Genomic DNA, 27,871 nt, shown 5'->3' on the forward strand with positions numbered 1-27,871 from the left:
CCATCTCTCATTTCTCTGTTCTCTTCTCATTCAGTCTCCCGATAGGAGACCACACAGTTGACCCTTCTCTCCTTGAAACACTTTCTTCCAGAGACTGGTTTCCTTCCTCCTCACAGGCTTCTTCTAGGTCTTCTCCTCCAGCCTGTCAACATCTACACTAGATGGCCCTAGATTCCGTTATCAGATTTTAGTTTATATACACCTTGGAGTACTCTCTATCTTATTTTAAGTATCTCCTATATGAAGATGAAGGCCAAATTCATATCTGGCTTTAGTCTCTCTCCTGGGATCCAGAAGTATCTATATAACTGCACTATAATGTTTATACAAGGGTTCTCTGGAGTCAGGCTAACTTCCTCCTGTGTGGTCTTGATTATTCACTTATTTGTGAAAAAGATATCAACATTACATAACTAGGTTATTTGTGAGGATTAAATGGGAAAGCACTTGAAGCATTTATAATAGGTTGGCCCAAAATAATTGCTTAGCAAAGACCCAATTTGTTTACTTGTTTAAATTTTTTCCTAGAAGTCATGACAGAAGAAATCTTGTATGTGTCATTGAGGGATGAATTCCCAAGGCCTGGAACGATTTATCAATGGATTCATTTAAACCAGGAAAAGGTAGAACCTATAGAAACTAGATGCACTGCCACAGGTTGCCTTAATTGAAGGAGTCATTCAGGACTTTTTTTTTTTCAGTACAGTGTCTTTGGAATCTCTTTTCATTGACCAACTCCGAGAAATGCAACTATAGCATTTCTGCCTCTGATATCTTCTCTGAGATTTTTTTCTTAGAAAATGTAAAATATATTGCTAGAACCCATCTGCAGTGTTTTTTCATTTGCATTCATTTTCATCAGCATTTATTGTAGTAGAAAACTAAAAAGCAGCTTTGCCTTGTGAAAAAAATATATATTGGGCATGGCATGAATAAAATTCAAGGAATACAATGCAATACAATATACTTTCTTGGCAGGTATAGGGTTGAACGGGCACTGCCAGATACCAGCATCTGAAAAGGTTATACAAACCGCAAGAGGGCAGAACGATCCCGCCCCCACAGTATACTACACTCTGGCCCCACCTCTCCACGGTCCCCGCCCTTCACCCCGCCCCTTCTACCATAAACCACGCCCACACTCCCGCCCCACACCTCGGCCCCGCCCTACATCGCTGCTCCGCCCCGCATCTCGCTCCACCCTGCCCCGGGCCCTGCCCAGCGCCTCGGCCCCGTACAGAATTCCGCCCATCCCAGTGGCTGCTCTAGGAAAAGTCTGCGGAGACTAGAACCCCCAGGCCCCAGCAGCTCCGGGAGGAAACATGGCCGCCCTGACTACGGTCGTGGCGGCTGCGGCGGCCACCGCGGTAGCTGGGGCGGTTGCGGGGGCGGGCGCGGCCACCGGGACCAGCGTGGGAGCGGCGCCCGCGCCGCAACAGGTAAATTGAGGACGGCTGGAAGCCGCTCTGGTGGCGGGCGTGGGGCTCGGGGATGTAGGCCCCGGGGGCGGACCACGTCTCTGGCCCCGGCAGAACAGGTGTCCTCTGCAGCGCCACCCGGGAGGTGCCGTGTTCACGTCCCTTGGTGGAGGCCTGGTACGCCCGGCGGCGTTGCTCTTTGTTGTTATGGGCGTCTAACAGCCTTTGTAAGCCGCCTCCCTGCAGTTTTGAAGTCGAGGAACACCGGGTTGGAAGCCCTGGGCTTTGCCGCTTCCTAGTTGTATGATAGGAAAATGTCTGGGCTGCTCAGTTTTCTCTCTAAAAATGGGTACTAATAAATAATACGCTTCTCCCTGAGCTGTGGGCATTCTGTCTGGGGAGACCCTGACATGAAGCTTGGTTGGAGGGAGACTCGGCATCCAGTAATCATCGCCAGCTCTTACTGTGCAGGTGCCAGGAACACAAAAGAGGAATAAAATGTGGGAGGATAAGAGGCAGAGGTGTTTCCTAGAATGGGCTTAAGGACCATTTTCTCCACAGCGAAAGACAACCGTACCTTTCAATTGCCATCAGCTTAACGAGACTGTTCCTTATCCCTCTAAACTAGATATCGCCCTTATACCCACTACACCCAACGTTCTTTCCCGGTTTTATGTTTTTCTCCGTAGCACTAATTACCATATGATATATATTTTTTCATTCTCTACCCCCCCCAGCCTCCTTGAGAATGTAAGCTCCATGAAGGCAGAAATTTTTGAAATCACTATTATATTCCCAGCACCTAAAACGTGCTCACTTTATAGTGCCTAGGACATAGTAGGCGCTTCCCAAATATTTGTAGATCAGTGCAAACCTGGAGGAAAGCTGTTGTGAACTGAGGACAGGGTGTCTTTTCAGCTTTGCAATTCAGGAAATCCACCTCAGGCAAATTTTCTCCCAAGTTCTATGTGATTCTATTCTAACTCCGGATCAAGTGCATCAGGAAAAATATAAAAATGCAAAATAGAGCAAATGTTTTTAAATATGGACTAAAACATGTATGGTCCTGTTAGTTTGTCTATGTTGCTGGCTTTCTCCATGAAAACTTTTCAGTTCAATGTGATTTGTTCTCTAAATTCTCATAGCTTGTTTTACCTCCTGATTTACATTTTTTACAAGCTATCTAATATCGTTATTGACAAAGCCCGTGAGTCTACTATAGTGATTCTCAGAGGTGGTGTTTGCCCCAGGGACTACATCAGAATCATATAACCCATAGAGTTATTTTAAACAAACATTATATTAGTTCTCAGAGAGCACTTAGCAATTTTTGGAGACTTAGTTGTGACAAAAGGGAAGAAGTTTTGAGGTGCTGCTAACATATAATAGGTAGAGGCCAGAAGACATCCTCCCCCCAACAGTTATCTGGTTCAAAATGTTAGTAGTACTGAGGTTGAAAAACCTTGCTTTATAAACATTTCCACCACTTTATTAGGGAAGGCATAGTTTCATAACTGAGAATCATAGCAGGAATGTAGAAATCGTCAAGTGTGTTTGGCTTAAAAAAATTAGAATCACTGCTGTACTAATTCCAAACCTGAATATTTGTCATTAATGCATATTCCTACTCACTAATACTGAAACCAACTAATGTTTCTTGAGATGTTTTTTTCTGATAATCCTATGATATTAGAAGTATCTAAAAGATATCTGAAACCTAGGGTTTCCATAACAGAGTATCACAGATTGGGTGACAAAAACAACAGAAATTAATTGTCTCACAGTTCTAGAGGCTAGAAGTCTAAGAACAAGGTGTATTAAGATTGAATTCTGGTGAGGCATCTTGTCCTAACTTGTAGACAACTATCTTCCTGCAGTGTCCTCACAGGGCCTTTCCTCTGTGGGCCTGCAGAGGGAGAGAGGAAGGGAGAGAAAAAGAGTGAGAGAGAGATGTATCTGAGGTCTCTTCCTCTTAAAAGGGTATGGGTCCTTTTGGACTAGGGTTCTCTTTTATCACCTCATTTAACTAATTATCTCTGGAAAGTTGCTCTCCAAATATAGTCACTGTGGAGCTAGAAGTTCAACATTTAAATTTTGGGAGGAAATAATTCAGTCTATCACAGTTCTCTTAAATTATTCTGGAATAATTATCTCTGAAGTTTCAGAACTATTGTATCTTGTATTTTGTAATCTCCTTGGGGTGTGGAATGTCATAAATTTCTCACCTATTATGAAAAGTAATAAGGTACCCCATCTATGCTTTTTGATGCTTGTATATGATTCAGCCACTACCTTTCAAGACTGAAGGCCACAAATCTTTTAACCTTCTCTTATCCTGGAACTTGTTCACTTGATCATTTTAGTTTTGAATTATGAGTTTTTTGGAAGTACCTCTAACTACGATGTTGCTGGTTTTATACCAAGATAGGACTGTGTCTTCTGCTTTATTTCTAGTGATTTTTTTCTCTAATGACCTGAATCTTAAGTCCATTGACTGCCTAGATTAGGCTTTTAATAATAACTATATTTCTTCTCAAACTTTAAATGGTCATTCAAAATGGACTTTCTCTAAAAGGTCATGCGTATGCATTGGGCTATGTGTATGTTCAGGTGTAGTAGGCTGAATAATGTTTCCCCAGGGCATACATCATAAGGGTCTTTGCTGATGTGATTAATATCTTAAAATAGGGAGATTTTCATGGACCTTCTGATGGGACCCATTGCGATCACATAGGTCTTTCTAAGATGGAGGCAGGGGAATCGGTCAGTAATAGGAGATGTGATAATGGAAGCAAGGGGATAGGGTGATTTGAGGAAGGGGTCACGAGCCAAGGAGTAAAGGTAGACCCAAGAAGTTTAAAAAAAAAAAAAAAGGTAAGGAAATAGGTCCTCCCTTAAAGCCTCCAGAAGAAATGCAGCCTTGCCCATACCTTGATTTTATTTATCTTTTATTAAGATTATTTTTAATGAACAAATCATTATGTTGTAGACTTACAGTATACATTGTGATGTTTTGATATGTGTATACAATCTGGAAGTAAATCTGGATTAAATTGAGCCCATTTACATATGACCTCACTTCATTTTTTGTGGCAATACATTTGAAAATGTATTCTTTTTTAAAAAAATTATGTATTTATTTTTAGTTGTAGATGGGCACAATACCTTTATTTTACTCATTTTTATGTGGTGCTGAGGATTGAATCCAGTGTCTCACACGTGCTAGGCAAGCAGTCTACCACTGAGCTACAACCCAGCCCTGAAAAATGCATTCTTAATAGTTATTTTGAAGTATACATTTTTATTGACTGAAATTACTTTGCTGTGTAATAGGTCTCAAAACTTATTTCTCATTTTCCATCCTGACTTTGTACCTTTTGATCAACCACTTCTCATGCCTTTCTCCCCAGTTCCTTCCAGTCTGTGGTAACCATTATTTTGCTCTTTACTTCCATGAGATCAACTCTTTTTTTTAGATTATACATTTGAGTAAAATCATGAGGTGTTTTTCTTTCTGTCTGGTTTATGTCACTTAGCATAATGTCCTCTAGTTTCACATCATGAAATTGAAAGAGAATAAATTTGTAGTGTTTAAACTAGTAAACTGGTGGTAGACGAATCTATGATAAATTTGTTACAGAGGCAAAGGAAGCATAAGGATAGATCTGAGATTCTCTATTTCTTTAGGGGGTATCGGGGATTGAACTCAGGGGCGCTTGACCACTGAGCCACATCTCAGCCCTATTTTGTATTTTATTTAAAGACAGAGTCTGACTGAGTTGCTTAGTGACTCACTTTTGCTGAGGCTGACTTTGAACTCATGATCCTCCTGCCTGTGCCTCCTGAGCCACTGGGATTATAGGCCTGCACCATCACACTGGGAAGGATAGACCTGAGAAAGTCCTGAGTTCTCATCTTTGACTGACCTTGAAGTTCTATGTAGAAAGAAAGTAAAGGCTGAGGTAAAGTTGTAAACTTCCTGCCTGAGTATTGAAGGTGTGCCCCAGAATGCAAACAGACCCCCTCACCCAAAGATAGCAAAGACTAGGACTTATTGTTTAAAAGCATTTCAGGAAATTTATGACCACTTATTACTGACAACTCGCTAGCCAAACAAATTTAAGTGCTATACCCAACAAAGAATATGTAATTCAGAATAGTGAGTAAACAAACAGAAACAAAACAAATCCTAGGAATCTTGTTTTAAGAGTTGCCACATTTAATTATTCTAAATGTCCAATTTTTAACAACAACAAAAATATGAAACATGCAAAGAAATAAGGAAGTATAGTTCACACAGGGGAATAAAGCAGAAAAGTGGAGGACTAAATACTGGATATACTAGATAAAGACTTCATATCAGTTACTTTATTATTTTTCCATATTTAGTTATTTTATCTTTTATTAATTTGTTTATTTATTTAGATAGCATTTCAGTGTTCAGTGTTGCCTAGGCTCATCTCAAACTATGGCTCCAATGATTCTTCACCTTAGCATCCCAAGTAGCTGGGACTTCAGGTGGTTTGCCAATGCACCTGACTCAAATAATTTATTTTAAATTTATTCACAGAACTAAAGGAAACTAAAAGAAAATATGAGAATAATATGTCACCAAATAGAAAATACCTATAAAGAGATAAAAATTACAAAGAAAAATCATATAGAAATCTTGGGGTTAAAGTACAAGAACTTGAATGAAAACTTGACTAGAGAAACTCAACACCAGGTTTACTTGGCAAATAAACGAATCAGCAAACTTGAAGATAGGTCAATTCAGATTATCCAGACTGAAGAATAGGAAAAATAAATAGATAGAAGAAGAAGAAGAAAAATAAAGACTCAGAGATCTGTGGAATACCATTAAGCATACTAATATGAATAATGAGAATTTTGGAAACAGAGAAGCAAAATATACACAAAGAAATGGATATTTGGGTGATGTCAGAAAACTTCCCAGATTTGATGAAAAACATTAACTAACACATTGTTGGAGCTCATCAAAACTTTCAAATATAAACAAGAAAAATTTTGAAAACTCCAAGAAGCAATTGAATACTTAGGAGGGATCCTCAATAAGATTAGCACATCAAAAACCCCCGGGCGTATTATTCTGTTTCTGTTGCCATTAACAAAATGCCTGAGGCTAGGTACTTATTGAATAAAATATTTATAATTAATTCACTATTTTGGAGGCTGAAAGTTCAAGATAAGTCATCCCCAGCCTCTCCTAAGGGCCTGCCAGCCTGTGTCACAGTGTGGTAGATGGCATCATGACAGCATGTGTAGAGGGAGAGAACAGTCACATATTGAGACAGGAAGTAAGGGAATGACCGAAAATACAATAATATCACAAAGAGTAAAATACACAGAAATGAATTTAATGAAAGAAGTATAAACTTTAAACATTTTTGAAAGAAATTAAAGGTGACCTACATAAAGAGATGTTTCATGTTTGTGAATCTGAAGACTTTATTCTGTTAAGAATGGTATAGTCTCCAGAGAATCCAACCCATCTGCCCTTTTTTTGCAAAAAAAAAAAATTTACAAGCTGATCCTAAATTTCATACAGAAAATGCAGGATATTATTTACCAAATAGTAAAAACAGCTTAGAAGAAAGAATAGAGTTGGAGTGCTCACATTTTGTAGTTTTGAAACTTATTTCAAAGCTACAGTAACCAATGTGTACTGCATAGACATAAAGATCAGTGAGAGTCAAGAAATAAACCTACATTTGTGGGCATGAAAAATGATTTTCAATAACACAATTCAGTAAGAAAAGAAATGGTACTAGGACAATTGGATATCTGCATACATAAGTTGAGCTCCTACCTCACACCATATATGAAAAATAACCCCAAATAGAGACCAACATGTGATATATAACTCTTAGGAGAAAACATAGGCATGAATCTTCATGACCTTTGAATAGGCAGTGGTTTCTTCTATAGAAATCTGAAGCACAAACCAAACTTAAGTAAGATAAATTGTACTCCATTAAAATTTAAAAATTGGTGCCTTAAAGGACATTATCAGGAAAGTGAAGAGGCATGGGGGTGCAGCTCAATGATAGAGCATGTGCTCAGCATGCACATGGTCCTTAGTTTAGTTCCTAGTACCAAAAAAGAAAAGACAAATCAGAGAATGTGAGAAAATACTCGCAAATTTGTAAAAGTTTTATGTCTACAATATAGGTTTAAAAACAAAATTGCACAACTAGTTTAAAGATCATATTGACTTATTTGCAATTCATGAATTGGAGCAGTATCTTGTTCTATAAAACAAAATAAGAACTCTCACAGGGCTTCACAGAACAGTGTTCCATTGTTGTTGTTATTGTTTTTCTTTTAAGGTGGGAACTAGAAAACAAGAGAAAAAAAGCATATTAGTTAACATCAGGTTGCTTCAGTTTACTTTTCTTGTGAGAGTTAAAGAGGACTCACTTATTTGACTCCCTGAAGACTGGTAAAGCCTTTCTGATTGACTGCTGTGAATGTTAGGAAAAAGTAGTCTGTTTGAGGATCTACTGCCTTCCTTAGAGTTTCAGTTGATTATGCAGCACTTAGCATAAATGACTCCATTTTGGTTTGGTCTGGTCTTTGGGGACTTAGTGTAGGAGCTCCATCTAAAATAGTGCCCTCCCATAAAAATGAACATACATAAGCAGCTCTAACAGTTCAACAATAAAATGACATGTAGCCTATTTTTTTTTTAAACGAGAAAAGGCAGAAGCCACTAGATTCTTTGTTTTATTTTTTGGCTTTATGCCATTATTTATTTATTTATTTAAGTTGTAGTTGGGCACAATACCTTTATTTAATTTATTTATTTTTATGTGGTGCTGAGGATCGAACTAGGGCCTTGCATGTGCTAGGTGAGTGCTCTATCTCTGAGCCACAACCCCAGGCTCCCCCCCACCCCCACCCCGCCACTTTGCATATGTAATACTGCAGGAAAGCCAAAGTCACTTGGCCCTTCAGCCAGGGAACCCTTCAGAAGAGAGCTGCTCCCTGGGTGGTACCAGCAGCTTTGCTACCAGCAACATTGACTTCCCCGCTGCTGCACCTCCCGGCAAAGTCTGATGCCATCTGGTAACTGCAGCTTGGTGAGGCCATGTACACTGCTGTCCAGCACACATAGGGCCAACCATCATTAAGGACTATAGTGGAAGAAATAATGCTGGGCCCTCAGAGTGTGACCTTATTTACCAGGAGTCCAGGGAACTGAGCAAGCACAACAGCAGCAATTTGGTGGCATTTGCTTTTATGAGATAAAATAGTTTGGGAATTATTCCTAGAACCAAGGTAATGTTAAGCCATTGTAATGATTTCAGTGAGGTATTGAGGCAGTGCAGACTTGCAATAGACTAATCTAATCAAGAAATCCAAATTGAAGAGATAGAAAATCAGCACTGATGACCAAATTACTTCAGCATAAAAATGTAACTGGTAGTGAAAATATGAAGTTTTCAGAATGGCAATGGAAGAGGATGTTCCAAATGTATAGAGTTCATTGAGATGGTATAAAATTGGGGACTGGGCAAATGTTTGTGTGGCCACAAACCAATCATGATATTATTGTTTATGAGTTAGTTAAAGTTATTTTCTTCTAAAACAATGAGAAAAGATTTAAGTAGATAGATATACCTCAAGAGCAGTGACCCATAAGCATATGAAAAAGATGTGAAACATCATTAGTCATTAGGAACTAATCAAAGATTAACCACTGTGAAATGCTATTTCACAGGCATTAAAATGGCTAAAATAAAATAGACAGATAATAGCAAGAGTTGGTGAGGGTACAAAGAAATTGGAACCCTTATGCCGTGTTAGTGGGAATGTAAAAGATACAGCCATTGTGGAAAACAGTTTGGCAGTTTTTCAGAAAACTAAAACCTTGTGCATCAGAGGCATTACTAAAGACATGAATGGATAACTCAGAGAAAAATATCTGCCAATTACATATATAGTAAGATATTTACATTCAGAAATAAAAAGAATGCTTCCAACTCAACAATAAAAGGGCAACCTGTTTGTTGTCGTTGTTGTTGTCTTTTTGTGGTGCTGGGGATTGAACCCAGGGCCTTGTGTGTGCAAGGCAAGCACTCTGCCAACTGAGCTATATCCCCATCCCTCAACCCAGATTTTTAAATGGGAAATTAAAAAATAGAGCTACCTTATGAGCCAGAAATCCTGCTATTTACCCAAGAGAATTGAAAGGGTTGGTTGTGAGGCTCAGTGATAGAGTGCTTACCTAGTGTGTTTGAGGCCCTGAGATTAATCCCCGGTACTACAAAAATAGGCAAGTTAAATTCACATACAGATGGTGATGGTACCATTATTTGTATTGGCCAAATAGTAGAAAGAAACCAATTGTCCATCAGCTGATGTCCAATGAGTTGGTAAACAAAATGTGGTGGATCTGTATAAAGCATCACATTTCAGCCACAAAAAGGAATGGAGCACAGATTCATGGTACCACATGGATGAATCTTGAAAACAATGTGCTAAGCGAAAGAAGCCAGACAGAAAAGGCTACATGTTGTATGAGTCCATTTAGCCAGAATAGGTAAATTCATAGTTAGAAAATAAGTTAATGCTTGCCTGGAGCTGGGAGAAGGGAGATGGGGAGTGACTGTTAATGGGTATAATACTTCATTTTGGCATGATGAAAATATCTCAGAACCACATAGTGATGATGGTTGCACAACTTTGTGAATATACTAAAAACCACCGAATTGTATGTCTTAAATGGATATTTATGGTATGTGAATTATATCTCAACTTTTTAAATATTTCCTGTGGGAGGCCAACCTTTCAGGTGACTGAGTTACACTCCCCAGCTGGGTGCTGAGGCACAGAAATAGGTGTGTCTTGCTACAGCCCCATGGGTGAAGCTATGCTCACCTGTTCCTTTGTAATATAACCCCTTGCCCTGTTTAGGATAGAATCTTCCATGAAAGTGCCTTGTGTGTGTCCCCTCCTCTTACTGTGCCCTTGGGTGTGGCCTACCCAGGTGTCAGTCAGCCTGCTGACAGTGGACATCATGAAGATAGACTCAGCCCCCTGAAACCTGATCCCTTGCCTCATTTGAATAGCTTCTCCTCAATAAAAGGGGTCTGCGTGTGCTCTCACTCTCTCTCTTTCTGTGGACCTTTAAGGTCAGAGGAGTCGTCACAGCAACCCCAAAGAAAAAGGTATTGGTGTCTCTTGTGTGGTTATTTCGTGCAGCCCAGTTAGCCCAGTTTAACTAGAGTGACCCCTGAGCCTTTCAGTCTCGAGAACAGAAACCCGGCAATTTCCTAAATTCTTTACTTTGTTCTTGCTTTTAGAAATATAGAACCTATATTTCCCTTTTTCTTCATCTCTCACATCCCATTGTTCAACAATCCCTTTTGGTTATACCTTCAAAATAAATCTAAGGTTCTTAACTTCTTTTAATTTCTGTCACCTGGGTAGTCCTGGACACTCATTCCAAGCCTGTGTTGCTTCATCAGCTACTCCACTGATCTTGCTTCCATTCGTGCCTCACCCATCCTCACACTTCCCACCGATTTATTCCCCCCAAACGGCCAGAATTTTTTTCTTAAAGAATTAAATTTACCATGCATTTCTCTGTTCAAAACCCTGCAGTAAAATCCACTCAGTGACCTAACCCATCTGTGTGTTTGGCGTGTACCACCTCCCTGTTGACTTTCATCTCCCATCAAGCCCCCTACCTTTACTAATCTCATGTCATATTGCCTTTTCTGTGCTTGAACTGGCCAACATCTTTCCTGCTCTTGCAAATTTGTACAGCTGATCTGTAGACCTGGCACACCATTCCATGCTGCTTCTGGCATGGCTGATTCCATTCTTTCTTAAATGTCACCCCCTCAAATAGAACCCCTGCAACTATTCTAACTGAAAAGCAAGCCTAGGTTAATATTTTCCATGTTAACACTAGTTCCTTAATAGCACTTATCACAGTTGGTGCATTTTTATTTGTTTTTATTGCTTGTTTCATATTTTCTCTATAAATCTGTTTCCCTTCAATAGACTTTAAGGAGGGGCCATATTAGGATGGATCATTATTGTTTCCCTAGTGTCTAATGCTGCCCCTGTCATAGCATACATAGTGTTCAGTCTATAGGTGACAAATGACTGGTAAATGAATTAGATCTTTTTTGTAAAAAATCTCTGGATTATTATTATTATTATTAATTTATCATTTTAAGATAAAAATTCCTTCTTCCACAAAATGTATTTTTAAAAAAATTAGATTAGCCTTAAAACGAACTCAATAAACTCCAGTATTTGATGTTTTAGTGTCGAAAAATAATTTCACGTTATTTCTTACTACTTTCATTATGGATGATAACTTCTTGTTATTTTTTATACAGAATGATGGCTGTTTTAGTACTTCAGGTGGAATTCGTCCTTTTCAGCTTCAAAATTGGAAGCAGAAAGTTAGTTGGACTAAGAAAGCAGAATTCATACGCACAGCAGAAAAATTTAAAAATCAGTAAGTATGTTTTGTCCAAATAACAGTACTAGTCAATTTATTATGAACAATATAAAATTAATTCAATTTCACCTGCTAAATCCCATATTATTAGAAAATTTTAGTCACCAGTTAAATAGAACAAAGAAAGTAGCAGGTATGAATGGACAGATGGTCATGCAATATTTAATATAAAAATTATAAGTGGAATTGTTTTATCTTTTTTTACCACTTTCAATTTTTATTTTAAGGAAAACAAAACAGCTGCTTCTTTAAATTTTGTATATTAAATAAGCAGATTGAGTACCTTTTCAATTTACAACTGCAGGTAAACATTCAGTAAACATTTTTGAATAAGTGAATAATTTGAGGGAGTTTAAAAAATATATGTATGAAAGTGCTTTATAAATAAACATCATGTATTTAAATTGCTATTTTTCCTATTTTGCAAACAAGGGTGATTATAGAGAGTAAATATCTTCCCATAGGTTATCTAGTTGGTAAATGTTTGATTTAGTGACTCTTATGGGTGGCTTCAGTCACTCTGAAAGCCACTGTTCTTTTTAATTACCAGTGCTGTTCTTCAGGAAAGCCTGTTTGAGTTGTCAGTATATCTCATTGAGGAAAGCAGTGGCTAGTTTTCATGAAAAATCTATACTCTTGAGTTAACTTTTTTTAAAAAAATAACTTGTGGTCTCTGTTCTTCTCAGATCTATTCTGTACATTATGATGAAATTGAGAAGTTTCTGTTTATGTTTCTGTTTAAATGTTAGTATATACTATATGTATTTATTCCTTGAAGAAGCAGTGATATTCATTGAATATTCATTGTTGTCTGCAGCATCATGATGTAACTATGAAGAATGGTGATAATTAGAACTCAGAGTGCCCCATTCTACTCTATAGTTTTTTATAAACATACTGCTTTGAATTTAGACACTATCCATTTACCAAAGAACTCAATAAAAGGAAACTATTGTAAGGAATAGACTCTGGAACAGAATTAGTGACAGTTCTCTTCAGAAATTCTACCAGTGAAAAAAATATACTATTTGAATTTTGAAAAGTTACACCATCTGTAGCTTTGGAAGATTGAATTCTTACTACCCTTATATAATACTTGTCTCCCTCCCAGCTTTATAATTGACAAAAATAGTATATGTTTAACGTATACAACATGATGTTTTGATATATGTATACATTGTGAAATGATTATCACCATCAAGCTAATTAACATATTCCTCACCTCACATAGTTACTGTGCACTTACATGTAAGATCTGTTCTTTCAGCATATTATACTAATTGAAACAAGTCAAATTCTGAAAGATGTACATGGCATGATCTCGTTTATGTGTGGAATCTAAAAGAGTTGAACTTATAAAAACAGACCAGAGGGGTAGATAACAGAGGTGGGCGTGAAGGGTAGGGGTAAAGATAATGGGAAAATGTTGTTCAAACACTATGTGTGTCAGATGGATATGTTCTGAAAACCTAATATATAGCATGTTCACATTGGTTAATGATAATATAATTTATTATTATACTATAAAATAAAATATATTTGAAAAATGTAAATACCATCTCTGTAATACCAAGAATTCAAGAAAATACAATTTATTTATATATTTTTTTCTAAAATGCATTACTCTAGGTAGAATTGGACTCTAGTTAGGGTTTCTGGTTTGTATTTATCTCTAGATGGCATAATGTCCACTAAAAGGTTAAGGTCTATAATACAGCAACTCAATGTATTTCTATTCAATTCTTCTTGAATACTGAGGAAAAAACAATTTGTTTCATCATTCTGTTATTTTTAGAGTAAGAAATAAATTCACATGTCTCAGAACTCTAAACAATATCAAAGGGTACTCAATAGAAAGTCTCAGTTTCACCCCTAGTTCCTCTCCCCTCAGACAACCAGTAGTACTAGTTTTTTTGTTTATTCTTCCACAGATTTTATGTGTTTATTAGGAAATGGGAATATATATTCACATTTGTCCCTTTTTATGTAAATGGTAGCATACTCTACATACTGATTTGCATCTTAGTTTTTTTAACTTCAGAGTATATCTTAGACAAAAAGGAGTGTTGATTTTGTCAGGTTCTATAATGGCATGGTAGTTATATATCAAATATCCTTAATTTACAGAGGTGCACATGGTAGTATGTTGGAGAAAAACTGCATAGAGGATTTACTTCAAAATACTTGAGCAAAGGAAAGAAAGAATAGATGAAAGGAGAGGTAAAATTACTGAGTCAGAGTGCTATGAGGGGCACATCATGAGTGTAAATGAGGGGTCAATTTACTCTTTACTTGTGGGCATGTTTGACATTTTTATATAAAAACATTGTTATAAAGAGTGTCTTCTTGGAGAGGTTTCCTATTCTGTACATGGGACATCTGCAGCATTATATACTGGTATTTGAGTGTAACATGACTTATTTAGCCTGTCCTAAATTTTTGGATGTGTAAGTTGTATTGTAACAAACAATGCTGCAATTAATTGCAGCATCCTCATAGGTCCACGTTATTTTGCACATGTGTGAGTATATCTTCAGGATAAATTCCTAGGAGAAAATGCTGGGTCAAAGGTATATGAATTCATGAATGTGGTAAATATTGTTGCATTGCCATCCATAGGCAATTTACAATGTATGAGAAGATCTGTCTCCCCACAGTTTTAATGAATATATTATTTAAACTTGTGATTTTTTGGCCAATCTGATAGATATGCAGTGTTCTTATGATACAGTTTTTAATTGCATTTCTCCTAATTTGAGTTTAAACATCTTTTCATATGTTTAGCAATCTGTCGCCATTAGTACATTTTGAATGTCTTTACACAGTAGTATTTCTAGCAATAGCAACATGTAATTCACTATCATATTGTATCCTATGTCCTTGGCAGACGTTTCTGTTTGATCATAATATTATCCCTGCTCCCCATCCAGAGCTTTCATGGGATTTCCAGTTCTTAACACACAGGACTTCAGTAGTGACCCTCAATCTGTTAGAAATGCCATGTGGAATGAGTCTGTTCAACTTCTCTGTTCCACCTCTTGCCTCCTCTCACAAACAGCACAAGCTTCTTAAACACACATGCTGAGATATAATCCCCTCTGCCTTTAGGGCCTGGGGCAGTCTTCTGTTGTGCCTCATAAATAGTAAATTTTTCTCTGTGTAGCAAGGTGGAAAAGACTGATAGTTGCCCCTCAAGTTATATGAAATTAGTCAATGGCCAGAGATACCCCAACATTCATTAAATCCAGGATTAAGGAAGAGATATTCATATTCCACTTTGTAAGAGAAAGAAAACTAACATTAACAAAATTCATTTTTTTGCCCAATCAAAAAAAAATTTCTTAACAGTATATCTTTTGTTTTGTTTTATCCAAGGGCTCAAATTAGCAATTAGAACTCCTTACTGATAGATGGACTAAGTCCAAAGAGCAATAATAAGATGAAAGAAGCTTTGTAATGAATGAAGACAATATCCTTGAAATATACTAAATTTCCTGTCTTTGTAGATTGTTTACCTCTTGAAGTTTAGTATTAATATCAGTAACTTGAATTTCCATAGTACATATTTATATATTGTACAAAAATCCCTCACATACTTTATCTCATTTGATGTTAATTATAGCCCTGTTAGGTAGTAAAGAGCTGTTATTAATCCTGTTAGCCATGAGATGAGTCACATCAAATGAGGTTAATGACTTGGCTAAGGTTACAGAGTTAACAGTATCTACTACTAAAAGCAGTGACAGCCCTTTTCAGACCCCAGCAAGATTGAAATGGAATCCATAGCCAAAGTCCTGTGTATTTTCAAAGGAAATTCATATATCCACATTTTCTTAAATTATCATTTTTATAATTTAAGTAACAATTTAATACAGTTGATTTTGGTTGAACTTATTCCTATCTACTCTTTTGACTCCTTAATCTCATTAGTCTAAGTAATTACATTCTTTTTAAATGAATTAATCTATTTTGAGTGTCTTCATATTTTAAACAGTTAAAATATATTTAAATCATATTTATACCATTTGTTTCTTTTTCTAAAGAGTTATTATCATAGAAAAAGATAAACACAGTCATTTCTACAACCAGAGAAGTGACTTCAGAATTGAGCATAGTATGCTGGAAGAATTGGAAAATAAATTGATTAACAGCAGGAAAACAGAAAGTAAGTTGAGTTCATGATAAACTAAAGACTGTTGAGTGAAATAAAGTTATAGTTTTTCCCTGTCTTTGTCTTTGTGCATTGACTGTATTGGTAGTAAGTTTGTCTTTTTAGGGACATGTGTTTATTCTCTGAGGTCACTGTTTAGTCATTCTAACTGGATTGTTTTCTAAGCATATTTCTTCAATTTGATAGGAAAGAGAGGGTTTTGGTGTTTTGGTTGACAAATTAGTAAATGCTATTAAAATTTCCTGAAAAGAAAAAAAAAATTGGTTCCTGAGCTATCTGATCTTAGCTCATCACCCTGGCATTATAAACTGACCTCTGGACTCAGTAAGTATTAGCAAATTTACAATCTGTACTTTATGAGGAGAGCATGTCACATAGTTATTTAAACCTGAGTTTCCTCATCTGCACTTTGAAACCTACCATTTCTACCTTGATAGAGATAATATGTAAGAAAGTGCCTTATAGATTATGGTGAATATGTTCTATTGTTGGTTATGAAAATTAATCATTTCAACTGTATAGTAAATGCTAGGCTTAAAGAATTCTGTGAGAATACCCTGTAAAGTTAAATTTTTATGTTGAGAAATCTATTTAATAGAAAAGCTATTTAGCATTGCTTATAGGACAAATAATGGTTATCAATCAATTAGCTAAGATTTATAACATGTTGACTTACTATGTAGAGATTAGATTATTCATGGTACTCTCTTATCACCAATTAAAATAAATTCCTAATAACTAACTTTTCTCTTCCACAATACAAAATTATACTATTTTTAGAAGTCATCTTTTGTCAGGTAGTGACAAATCATTCCCTTTCTTCTTTTGGAATGACAACAGGATCTAATATTGAGAGCACTTTTCCAGTTCTCTTTTCTTTGAGTCATACAGAAATTTAGACTTTGCTGATTTAATATTCATTAATATTTCTTAGGTTTTTTTTTTTTTGCAAGCAAGTGGGAAGCTAATCTTTCATGTCTTGGTTATATTCTTTTTAAAAAATTTTATTTATTTTATTCATTTTAGTTATTGATGGACCTTTATTTTTTATTTATATGTGGTGCTGAGAATTGAACCCAGTGCCTCACACATTCGAGGCAAGCACTCTACTGCTGAGCCACAACCCCAACCCCTTGATTATGTTCTTAAGTAGAGTATCTCAATTTGTGCATTTTAAAAGGCCGCTTGGTTTTCTCTTTTTAAAGACAACTTTGTTTTTATCTTTTTATTTTCCCTTTTTCTATAGTTTTGCCTTTTGTTATTAAGACTTTATACATACCTAAGAGAGGAAGGAATGAGTTGTTTTAGTATAAAGATTTAGAAACTTCCACTTTATAGATCATAGCTCAGAAACACCTATTCCTTATTACAAATATCCATGCCTCAGTTTTAGCCTGAATTTATATTTTGTTGTTCTTTGGCTATGCAGAGTATCAGTTCCAAATGGATAAATAAAATAAGGTTGTTTGCCCTGTAATGATTTTTGCTATAGTTGATCAAGCTAATAAAACAACAAAAAATTCTTTCCTAATTATTTAAACTTACTAGAGAAGTTTCTTGACTTAAAGTTTCAATAGTGATCAAGACTATATAAAATAAAATGTCTTTTATGGAACACTCAAATGTTAATTAAAAAATAGAACAAAGCCATATAAATATTCGGAGCCTTGTTCTGGATATTAGTCCTGGCTCTAAGACTGTAGATAAACTTAAAAATTAATAATATTAATAATAATAGTAATAATAGTAATTGCCAGGGCTGGGGGCATAGCTCAATTATAGTGTGCTTGCCTTGCATATATAAGTCCTGAGTTCCATCCCAACATTGCAAATAAATAAAATAGAGTGCCTTTAAGGACAGAGCCTTTTGATATTTCATGCTCATTTATCAAAAGTTGCAAAAACAGCTGAGCACGATGGTGCACACCTATAATCCCAGTGGCCATGGAGGCTGAGGCAGGAGGATCACGAGTTCAAAACCAGTCTCAGCAAAAGTGAGACTCGGAGCAATTCAGTGAGACCCTTTCTCTAAATAAAATACAAAATAGGGCTGGGGATGTTGCTCACTGGTTGAGTGCCCCTGAGTTTAATCCCTGGTACCCCCCCCCCAACAAAGTTGTAAAAACAAAAAGAGGAGGGTGCATAAAGTACCCAATGCTGATAAAATAATAATATTACTGTTATATGAATATGTATCCATGAATATGAATATTTACAACATAAGCCTACTAAAAAATAAATATTAAAGAAAATTGCTACTTCAGAAAAGAATATGAAAGAAGAATCTAGTCTTTCTACTACTGATCAAGACCATTTGAAAGTGGTCTTAACCTGTTTTCCAGACTTTTATTCTGGGCCTAACATTTTACTTCAGGATATTCCTTTGGTTGAGCTTGGCACCTGAATCATAGATACCACTTAATGGCACCTGAGGGACCTCTTCAGGGGCATGACAGTGACACTACTAAGTATCACTCACCTTTGTCTTAGAAAATGCATTTAGATGAATTTAAACCTCAATGGGGAGTTTGTCAGTATCCATAGAATTAGTACTGGCTAGACAGTTTTAGTATTCCCACAATATAATTAAGAGCAAATTCTATTTCCATAAATTACAATAAGTTAAAAAATGCTTTTAGCCAGGCCCATTGGTGTTGTCTGTAATCCCAGCAACTTGGGAGACTGAGGCAAGAGTATTGCAAGTTTGAGGCCAGCCTCAGCAACTGAGCAAGACACTATCTCAAAATAAAAAATAGAAAGGACTAGACATATAGCTCAGTGGTAAAGTGCCCCTAGGTTCAATCACCACTACCAAAAAAAAGAAAGAAAGAAAAATTATTTTAAAGAACAAAACATGCTAAGCTTAAGCTTCTAATCTTGCATTTAAAACAATGTGCAATAACTCTGTCTCCACAGAAGGGAAAAAAAGACATTTCCTTGGCACACGTGTATAATAAAATGTAACACACTATGCTTTTAAATATTGGAGAAAATTAAGAGATGCTTTATTTAGAGAAAAGGTACCTAAAGTATTCAGATGACTTTGATATAAACATCTTTTATTCTTTAATTGTTCTTCACTATCTTTTGCTAAATGATTGTGATCAGTCTTATGTGTAGAATCCTAATGCAACTACATTTGTCACAAAGTAATTTTACAATATGTATTTCTTCCTTACAGGAGCAAAAATCCAGCAACAATTGGCCAAAATACATAACAATGTGAAGAAACTTCAGTATCAGTTAAAAGATGTGAAGCCTACACCTGATTGTAAGTAAATTCAAATGTTAGAGTTTTTTATATATTAATATTTTCTTCTTGCTCATTAGAAAAATTTATACTTTTCTAATATGAAATGTCTATTTTCCTACTTGGCATTAATGAGGCTATACCTACTTTATTGGTTGGGAATTGATAAAGTCATTTTGGAGAACTGTAGTATCTGGCATTTATATAGGCTTTTTATTTTTTTAATCCTTAGAGTGCTATCAAATCCTTAAAAATTATAAGGTAAAATACCTTATATTATTGTCATTTGTAAGGTAGAGAACTTATGGTACAGGTACTTTAGATTGAGTTAATTAAGGGGGCAAAATAAGGCTGACTTCTGATTTCTGGTTTAGTGCTTTTTCTGTCATTTGCTTTTTGAAATAATTACCTTTCAGAGGCATTTCAAATATGTAAGAAAAGGTTCAATTGTATTGGGGCAAATGCTAGTTTTAGGGGAAAAAGTTGTATCCTTGTCTCCTTGTTTATATCAACATTGATTTCCAAAGGTTCAAAGCAATAAAGGAAAGTGCTCAAGATTATGGACTAAGACAGATGTTGATCAAACCCTTGATCTGTCATCTGTTATGTAATTTTAAATTTTAGGAAAATTACTTAAACTTTCATTTTTTTCAGTTCTCATGATGTTTTGAAGAGTATAGCTATTACTCATTAAATTTAATAAAATCAAAAATATTAGAATAGAACATGGTTTAACATATTTATAATCATATTATGTTTAGAAGGATAAGAACAGAATATAAAGAAAAAAGTACTTAAAAAAAACTTAAACCTATAAGCAAATGTGATAAACAAATTAGAAAAGTATTAACAATATATAATTTAAAAAGCCAACATCCATAATATATGTAGAATGCCAGAGTTAGAGCAACCAGGATAAACAACCTAATAGAAAAATTAGCATAAGATTATAAGGTATACAGGAATTCAAAATACATATAAAAATGCTCAGGCTTATTAATGATCACAAAAATGTCAGCTAAATCAGTGATGATAAATTTTTGCTTCATTTTGGAAATGGTTAAAAGTATATAGGAAGGGGCTCTCTCAGAAACAATGAATTGGTATAGCATCTTTGAAGAACAAGATGACAGTATCTAGCATATTGTAAACTTTTCTGTTTAGCATTTCAAGTTTTATCAGTTATTCTCTAAGAGCACTTATTTGAGCATGCTAAAATATATATGCAAGGATTTTTACTATGGTATTGTATATATTTAAAAGAATATCAATTGGAGAGTGGATTAAATGAGTTACAATAGATGTAGCCATATATAGACAGAAAAAATGAGATAGTAATGTGTGTGAAAAGTTAATCACAATATTTTGTTAACTGCAAAATTTTATTAAATGAAAACTGCAAGTCAAACAACAGTATGTTTTGAAATTTTTTTGTAAAAACTAATATTAATTATAACATTTAATGCTAGGGATGCATAGGAAAATTATTTGTAATAAAAAAATTGCAATCATAAAAGTTTACTTTTGAGCAAAGGTTTATTAATTCCTTAGGCCAAGAAGTATCTTTAAATTAGGGAAACACTCTACTTTTTTGTCTTAATTTTTAAGACAAAATTCTTAATTTTCAGCTACACTGAAATATAACAAAATAATTTGTTCATGGCTTTGTTTTTTTTTTTTTCTTTTCACAGTTGTTGAAAAGCTCAGAGAAATGATGGAAGAAATTGAAAATGCAATTAATACTTTTAAAGAAGAACAGAGACTTATGTATGTTTTAAGCTCATTTTAATATAAAATCACAGACCTTTAATTTTCAGTAACTCACCACTAGTTTGTTGTATACAACCCTATTATTGTTTGTATTTGAATCTTACACAAAAGCAATATAACACCTCTCCTTTTGTCTTAGGGTTTATTTAGGAAATTTTCATTCATATTTAGACACTATAAAATGTCAAATAAGACTCGAAAGATTGTTTTTATCTTTGAGGAAACTTAAGGCTTAGATTTATAAATGTTTATAATGTCAATTAGGGAAGACGATATGAAGAATCAGGAATAATTGAATTTGAGGGAAATTGGAATATTAAAATGGTTTGATTTTTATCTTCAAACTTTTTAAAATTTTAGATATGAAGAGCTTATTAAAGAAGAGAAAACAACGAATAATGAGTTGAATGCCATATCAAGAAAAATTGACTTATGGGCTTTGGGTAATTCAGAAACAGAGAAAGCTTTCAGAGCAATCTCAAGCAAAGTTCCTGTAGACAAAGTGATACCAAGTACTCTTCCAGAAGAAGTGGTAGATTTTGAAAAATTCCTTCAGCAAACAGGAGGGCGACAAGGGGGTTGGGATGACTATGATCACCAGAACTTTGTAAAGGTGAGAAACAAACATAAAGGGAAGCCAGCATTTGTGGAAGAGGTTCTTGAATACCTTCCAGGAAGAACACAGGACGAAGTTCAGCAGCATGAGAATTGGTATCAAAAATTTCTGGCTTTAGAGGAAAGAAAAAAAGAGGTAATAATAATAGCTGTTATTCATTGTATGTTTCTCTGTTCTAGGCACTGTTCTAAACTTAACTGTCATTAACTATTATTAACTTTGTAGCAACCCTGTTCAGTATGTTTGTAGTTGTTTTTACCCTATCTGAAACTGAGCCAATAAGAAATAATTTTACCTAAGTAATGGAACTACGTTGGGCTTCCTCAAGGCCAAACATTTCTACCCCTAAGAAACTACACAAGGGGCATTAAAACTAATAACTCTAGGCAAAACACTTTGTGTCCATTTCCTAGAACTGTATAATTCAGATCTACCCAGACTTGAAAATCATCTTACCAGCAAAGGCCACATTATCTTGGATAGAAAATCAAGAAGCAGAGGGGAAAGTACTTTTAAGTATTAAAAGTTTCTTTGAAGTTTTTTGTTTGTTTTTGCAGCCATCAGCTCTGATGAACATTAACTTGCTTTGTTTAATTAAAAAAATGCATGTCTGTTCAACAGATGACACACCTAAGGAGCAGCAAGGAAATATTGATTCATATAGCTACATTTTTCATTGTTGTTGTCATTGTCCCCCCACCCTTTAAATTAAATGCATGTAGGGAGATTGATTCAGGGAGTTTAAGAAATATTTTTGAATTGTAAGTCATTTTTAGAGACTCAAGAGAAGATTAACACTTCTATCTTCCACTTCCTTTAGTATAGATTGTGTTTTGTGTGAATGAAGATAACTTACCATTTTCAGACATACTCTGAACTTTTTCAGTGCCCTCCAGTATCTTGTTCTTACTTTATGTGCCTCTATTCTTTTGTCCTCAATGCTTAGCTTATCAAAATCTGTGCAGAGCAGATGCTGCCTTCTCCTTGTCCACCCAAACATAGTCGTCCTCCTCACACTTTCACTAACACGGTGTTTATACTTTTTTTTTTAAATGATGTGCTATGGCATGCTCATGTTGTATCTCCCCAAGAATAATGCTGCTCAAACTTGGTCCATGAACTGGATATTAGTTTGTAAACTTACTAGTTTACAATGAGATAAGGTGATTGCATGAAAATCAGTTACCCAGTAAGCACATTATTTAATTTAGTTGATTTTTTTCCATAAAAAAATTTGCTCATTGAAGGCAGAAGTGAATTGATTTACATTGTCATGAATCTCAGATATTTTTTTGGATTGTCACTTTGAGTGCATTATACTAAATGGTATTTGGTATTGTCTAATCATCTATGGATACTGTCCCATTGCCTTGTATATAATATACATTCCATATGGATTTAATGAATGAATGGTACATGATGAGATGACAATGGTTTCCTGACTTGGGGGGAAGGTAATGCAGCAGTTATATCCTATGTGGCATTGAGAAGGCCATTAGAATTTTAAATAATCTTTCCATAACCAATATGTACAGATATTGAACTATTTTATTATTTGTTTTTTTACACTTATGAAGCACTGTGGTTCCAGATACTGCCTTATTTAGTCTTCACAATAGCCATGCATAATAAGTACCATCTGCTACTTCACTGATGAGCAAAATGAAAACAGAGTAGTTTAGTGATTTATCCAAGGTCACATCTAGTAAATGGCAAAGACAAGATTTGATTCCAGGTAGTCTGACTTCAGGGCTCTTTACTCTTAAACTACCTCATTTTTATTCCTCTTCTGATATTTGACCAGGGGAAAAAAATCACTGAGAATGTAGGCTAATTCTAGAAAAAGAATTTGTAAGCAGAAGTGAAATGATTAGAGGAAAGGGATGTTGCCCATGAAAACAGAGCAGGTAAAGAGGAGAATAAGTACAGTCCTTGTGAACCTAAGGATATAGACAGGAAAAGGAAGGCCAAAAGAATGACCTACTAGTCAGAGTTTTAAAATGGTAATATTTTTAAATGGAAGTAGAAAAAAAATTTATTGGTTCAAATAAAACAGAACTTAAAACCCTAAGCACTCAGCATCCTATAATTGTTATTCTTTCTAGAAAGATGGAATTGTAGTTGTATTTTAAATTACTTTAGAGTAAACATTTTTCTTTTGCTGTCTTTTTTTAACTATCTAGTCTATTCAGAATTGGAAAAGTAAAAAGCAGCAAAAAAAGGAGGAAATTTTCAAGTTAAAAGAAAAGGTAGACAACATACCTGTGCCCTTTCATAATAAACCAGACGATAATCAAAAGCAAAAAGAAGAACAAAGAAAGAAACAGAAATTGGCAGTTGAAGCTTGGAAAAAACAGAAAAGTATAGAAATGTCAATGAAATGTGCTTCTTCCCAATTAAAAGAAGAGGAAGAGAAAGAGAAAAAGCAGCTGAAAGAACGCCAACGCCAGTTTAAACTAAAATTACTACTAGAAAGTTATACCCAGCAGAAGAAAGAACAGGAAGAAGTTTTGAAGCTTGAAAGGGAGTTAAGAGAAAAGGCAGAAAAGGCAGAAAAAAGGAAAACTGCTGCTGATGAAATTTCCAGGTTTCAAGAAAGAGTGAGTAAATATATTTCCTAAATAATACATGGAAGTATTATTTCAAGATTCAATTAAGCAAAAGTTGAGAAAGTCTTATATATCAAACCTGTGTTTCACATTACCATACTAAAATAAGTAAGCCATGCTATCTAACATCTAGTGGGTTAGGAGATTCCACTGTCAAGTGGTAAATAGTGCAGTGATGGACAGAGAACTTTAGGAGGTGGATACAGGGATGTTTCCCACAGCTATGAGAGTTAGAAAGAAGTTGATGCTTGGGTTGATTCTAGAGGGAGAAATCTTTCCTAGTCGAGGGAATACCATGAATAGCATTTTGGAAGAGTGTAACAGCATGGTGTACTATAGATACTTGATATATACTTATTCTATTTTGTCTCATCATCCCAGATGTGAAACGCCTATAAAACTTAAATTAAGCAGCAAATATACCACTTATGGTAACTTTGAAATTATATTTGCAGAATTGAAACTTTGGGACTTAATGGGTTAAAAAACTCTTAGGTTATTGCTAGTTAATAGGACTGTAGGTAATTTTCAACAAATATATACCAGAAAAAATGTTAGTAAAGACAAAGTGGAATTCAGTCCAAAAAGTATGAAGACAAAGCAGGGTTTTTAAAATGCAAAAGGGTGCAAGTAAGATACAACTTATGCATGTAACTTATGCATTATTATGTGCATCAAAATATATAGCAGCAACATTAATAAAGCAAAAAATAATGGAAGTATAAAGATAAATAATAGACAAATACATTCATATTAGAAATCTTAGTTCATTTTTTTAGTCTACCTATAAAATTCTTTCTGAATAATAAAAGATTTCATGCCTTCTCACTCCCCAAAAAGTTAAGTAGGGCACATAATGAAAGACTTAGAAAAAAGAAAACTAATAATCTAAAACTAGACATATCTGTATTGATAAATGAAAATGGGCTTAACTTATGTATTATAAGAAAAGGAATTTGAGCTGGGGTTGTAGCTCAGTTGGTAGAGCATTTTGCCTTGCATGTGTGTGTGAGGCACTGGGTTCCATCCTCAGCACCACATAAAAACAAATAAAATAAAGGTATTGTGTTTGTCTCCAACTAAATATGTGTGTGTGTGTGTGTGTGTGTGTAGTGTGTGTGTGTGTGTGTGTGTGTGTGTGTATAGAGAGAGAGAGAAGGAATTTTAGGTTGAACCTTAAAGTGAAACAAGTTAAAGTGACACCTAAAAATATACATAAAGGATGAACATATTATAGTTATGTTTAGAACAAATAAAGTTTTTAGCCTTTGTTGGAAAAGGTTAATATTGAAAGAGTATTGATAGTTAAGGTAATTTATTTTATTTTCCAACAACTAAATTGTAAACAAATTCAGGTTAATTTCATTTTCTTAATATAATCTTTTTCTTTTTTTTTTTAGGATTTACATAAACTAGAATTGAAAATTCTAGACAGACAGGCAAAGGAAGATGAAAAGGCAGAAAAACAAAGAAGAATGGCAAAATTAAAAGAAAAGGTACTCTGTACTGAGGTTAATTTATTTTTAAAGAAACTACATGAAAATGTAAAAATTATTAATGGGGTGCCACATGCTATTTCAGTACATATATACATTCTGTAAAGTTAAATAAGGTTAAACAGCGATCTCGAGCATTTTCATTTCTTTATGACAAAACTACTGAAAAATTCGAAAACAGTGCCTCACACATGTTAGGCAAGTGCTGTGTCACTGAACAACAACCCCAGCCTGAAAATCCTTTCTTTTAACTTTTTGAAATGTACAGTTATTGACAGTTACCCTATTATGCACCAGAGCTTGCTCCTAACTATTACTTGGTATTCATTGATCAACCTTTCCCCTCCCACTCCTATCTTAATTCCTTGGTTTATAAGCATACTGACATCATATGTATTTTCTTCTTATGGTTTTTATACTTAAGTACTTTAAATTTCCTGTTTATATATTAGAAAACATAGGCATATGATTTTAAAACTATCATTTGAATTCTAACATTTTACATTCTTTTTAAAAAAATATTTATTTATTTTAGTTTTAGGTGGATACAATATTTTTATTGTTTTATAGTTTAGGTGGATACAATATTTTTATTGTATCCACCTAAAACTGAGGATCGAACCCAGTGCCTCACATGTGCTAGGCGAGCACTCTACTACTTGAGCCACAACCCCAGCCCTCTATCATTCTAAGTAACCTTTTCTTTCACCCTGAAATCTCTCTCTTCCTACTTGCTGTTCTTTTAATCCTTTCTATATGAACCTGTTTTTTATACTTGTGGCAGCTGTGAGCATTTTGAATCTCAATGGTAATACTCAGAACTAAAGACATTGATGACCCCTAAGGATTAAGCAGAGGATTCACTTTATCATAAATTTATTGTCTGGCTATATCAATATTAAACTTAGCTATATAAAAAGTTATATTTTTTTCTCATAGTAGAAAGAGAAAAAATAGAAAAAGAACAAAATAATAGAACTAAAAAAATAGACTAATGTTTTATTAGTAAATTGCTGTAGTCCAAATTTTATTTTAGAAGTTTAAATTAGAAGTTTACTGAACAGGTTAACAGTTTTATTACCATTTAGCTGATATCAAGTATGTTTTTTAAAACTGCTTTATGTTATGTTACTAAGGATCTTACTCATTGAAATACAAACTTAGTTCACATAAGTTAACTGGCATTATTTTGCTTTTGATTACAGGTTGAAAATAATGTTAGTAGAGATCCCTCTAGGCTTTACAAACCTACCAAAGGTTGGAAAGAGCGAACCAAAAAGATAGGACCAACAGGCTCTGGGCCACTTCTACATATCCCACATAGGTAAAAAGGGTTTAGAAGGGATGGTCACTTTAGAGAAATTTCATAGCAGCATGTTTATATTTTATACAATTTCTATATTATATTTAGTTATGAGGTTGATAAAGTAAATCTATACACATTTTTAGCAGTTAACATATAATTAGATGTGTTTAGTCTTTAAATTTTTTTCTTGTATTTGTAATTGCTTTTCTCTTTTTCTTCATAGGGCTATTCCAACCTGGAGACAAGGAATATAGAAAATGTGAGATAACTGAATTGCTATTTATGTTTTGAGGATATTAGCATATTCAGTTATACTAAGAGAATAACTAACCATATTCTTTAAATATTACTAGCTTAACCAGATTGATTATTGTGCTGTACTTGAATTGAGAGATATTTTTAAGTTTCATGCAGCATTGTCATTAGTATTTCCTGCTTCTACTAAGAGGACATTTAAGGTGTATGTTGGCCTATTATTGATGTAAAAGTTATTTAAATAAGTTTATGTTCAATCTTTATTCCATTTAAATACTCAAAACATTTCAAAGATATTTTGTTTTTTGTCATGTGTAGTAAAATAAATTGGGGGTAATCATAGACATTTTTTAAACCAAAATTTTGTAATTTTTTAACTTTGAAGTAAGTTAGCTTAAGTAACAAAAATATAAAGTGTCTTTTTTTAAAGAGTTATGAAATAACTTAGTATTTTTTTCTAAGTTTAACAGATTGGT

General features: G+C 34.6%; 1 protein-coding gene across 1 annotated transcript; it reads left to right on the forward strand.

The window, feature by feature from the left end:
* The first annotated feature begins 1,269 nt into the window (after window positions 1-1,269).
* Window positions 1,270-27,857, forward strand: Ccdc112 (coiled-coil domain containing 112). Its single transcript, XM_026382291.2, has 10 exons — window positions 1,270-1,439; window positions 11,798-11,919; window positions 15,966-16,087; window positions 19,275-19,364; window positions 21,035-21,110; window positions 21,474-21,864; window positions 23,913-24,329; window positions 25,739-25,834; window positions 27,040-27,158; window positions 27,364-27,857. Exons 1-10 carry the CDS (start codon window positions 1,323-1,325, stop codon window positions 27,392-27,394), a joined length of 1,581 nt encoding a protein of 526 aa, XP_026238076.2. The 5' UTR covers window positions 1,270-1,322; the 3' UTR covers window positions 27,395-27,857.
* Window positions 27,858-27,871: the final 14 nt, after the last annotated feature.

Source organism: Urocitellus parryii, chromosome 1 (genome assembly GCF_045843805.1).
Source record: "Urocitellus parryii isolate mUroPar1 chromosome 1, mUroPar1.hap1, whole genome shotgun sequence".
NCBI classification, from domain to species: Eukaryota; Metazoa; Chordata; class Mammalia; order Rodentia; family Sciuridae; genus Urocitellus; species Urocitellus parryii.

Bases quoted from the DNA above. Each gene is read 5' to 3' on its own strand.
- Ccdc112 (XM_026382291.2), top strand. From the start codon at position 1,323: ATGGCCGCCCTGACTACGGTCGTGGCGGCTGCGGCGGCCACCGCGGTA. The intron at 21,111-21,473 runs GTATGTTTTAAG...TTAAAATTTTAG, and splicing joins AAAGAAGAACAGAGACTTAT to ATATGAAGAGCTTATTAAAG. The intron at 24,330-25,738 runs GTGAGTAAATAT...TTTTTTTTTTAG, and splicing joins TTTCCAGGTTTCAAGAAAGA to GATTTACATAAACTAGAATT.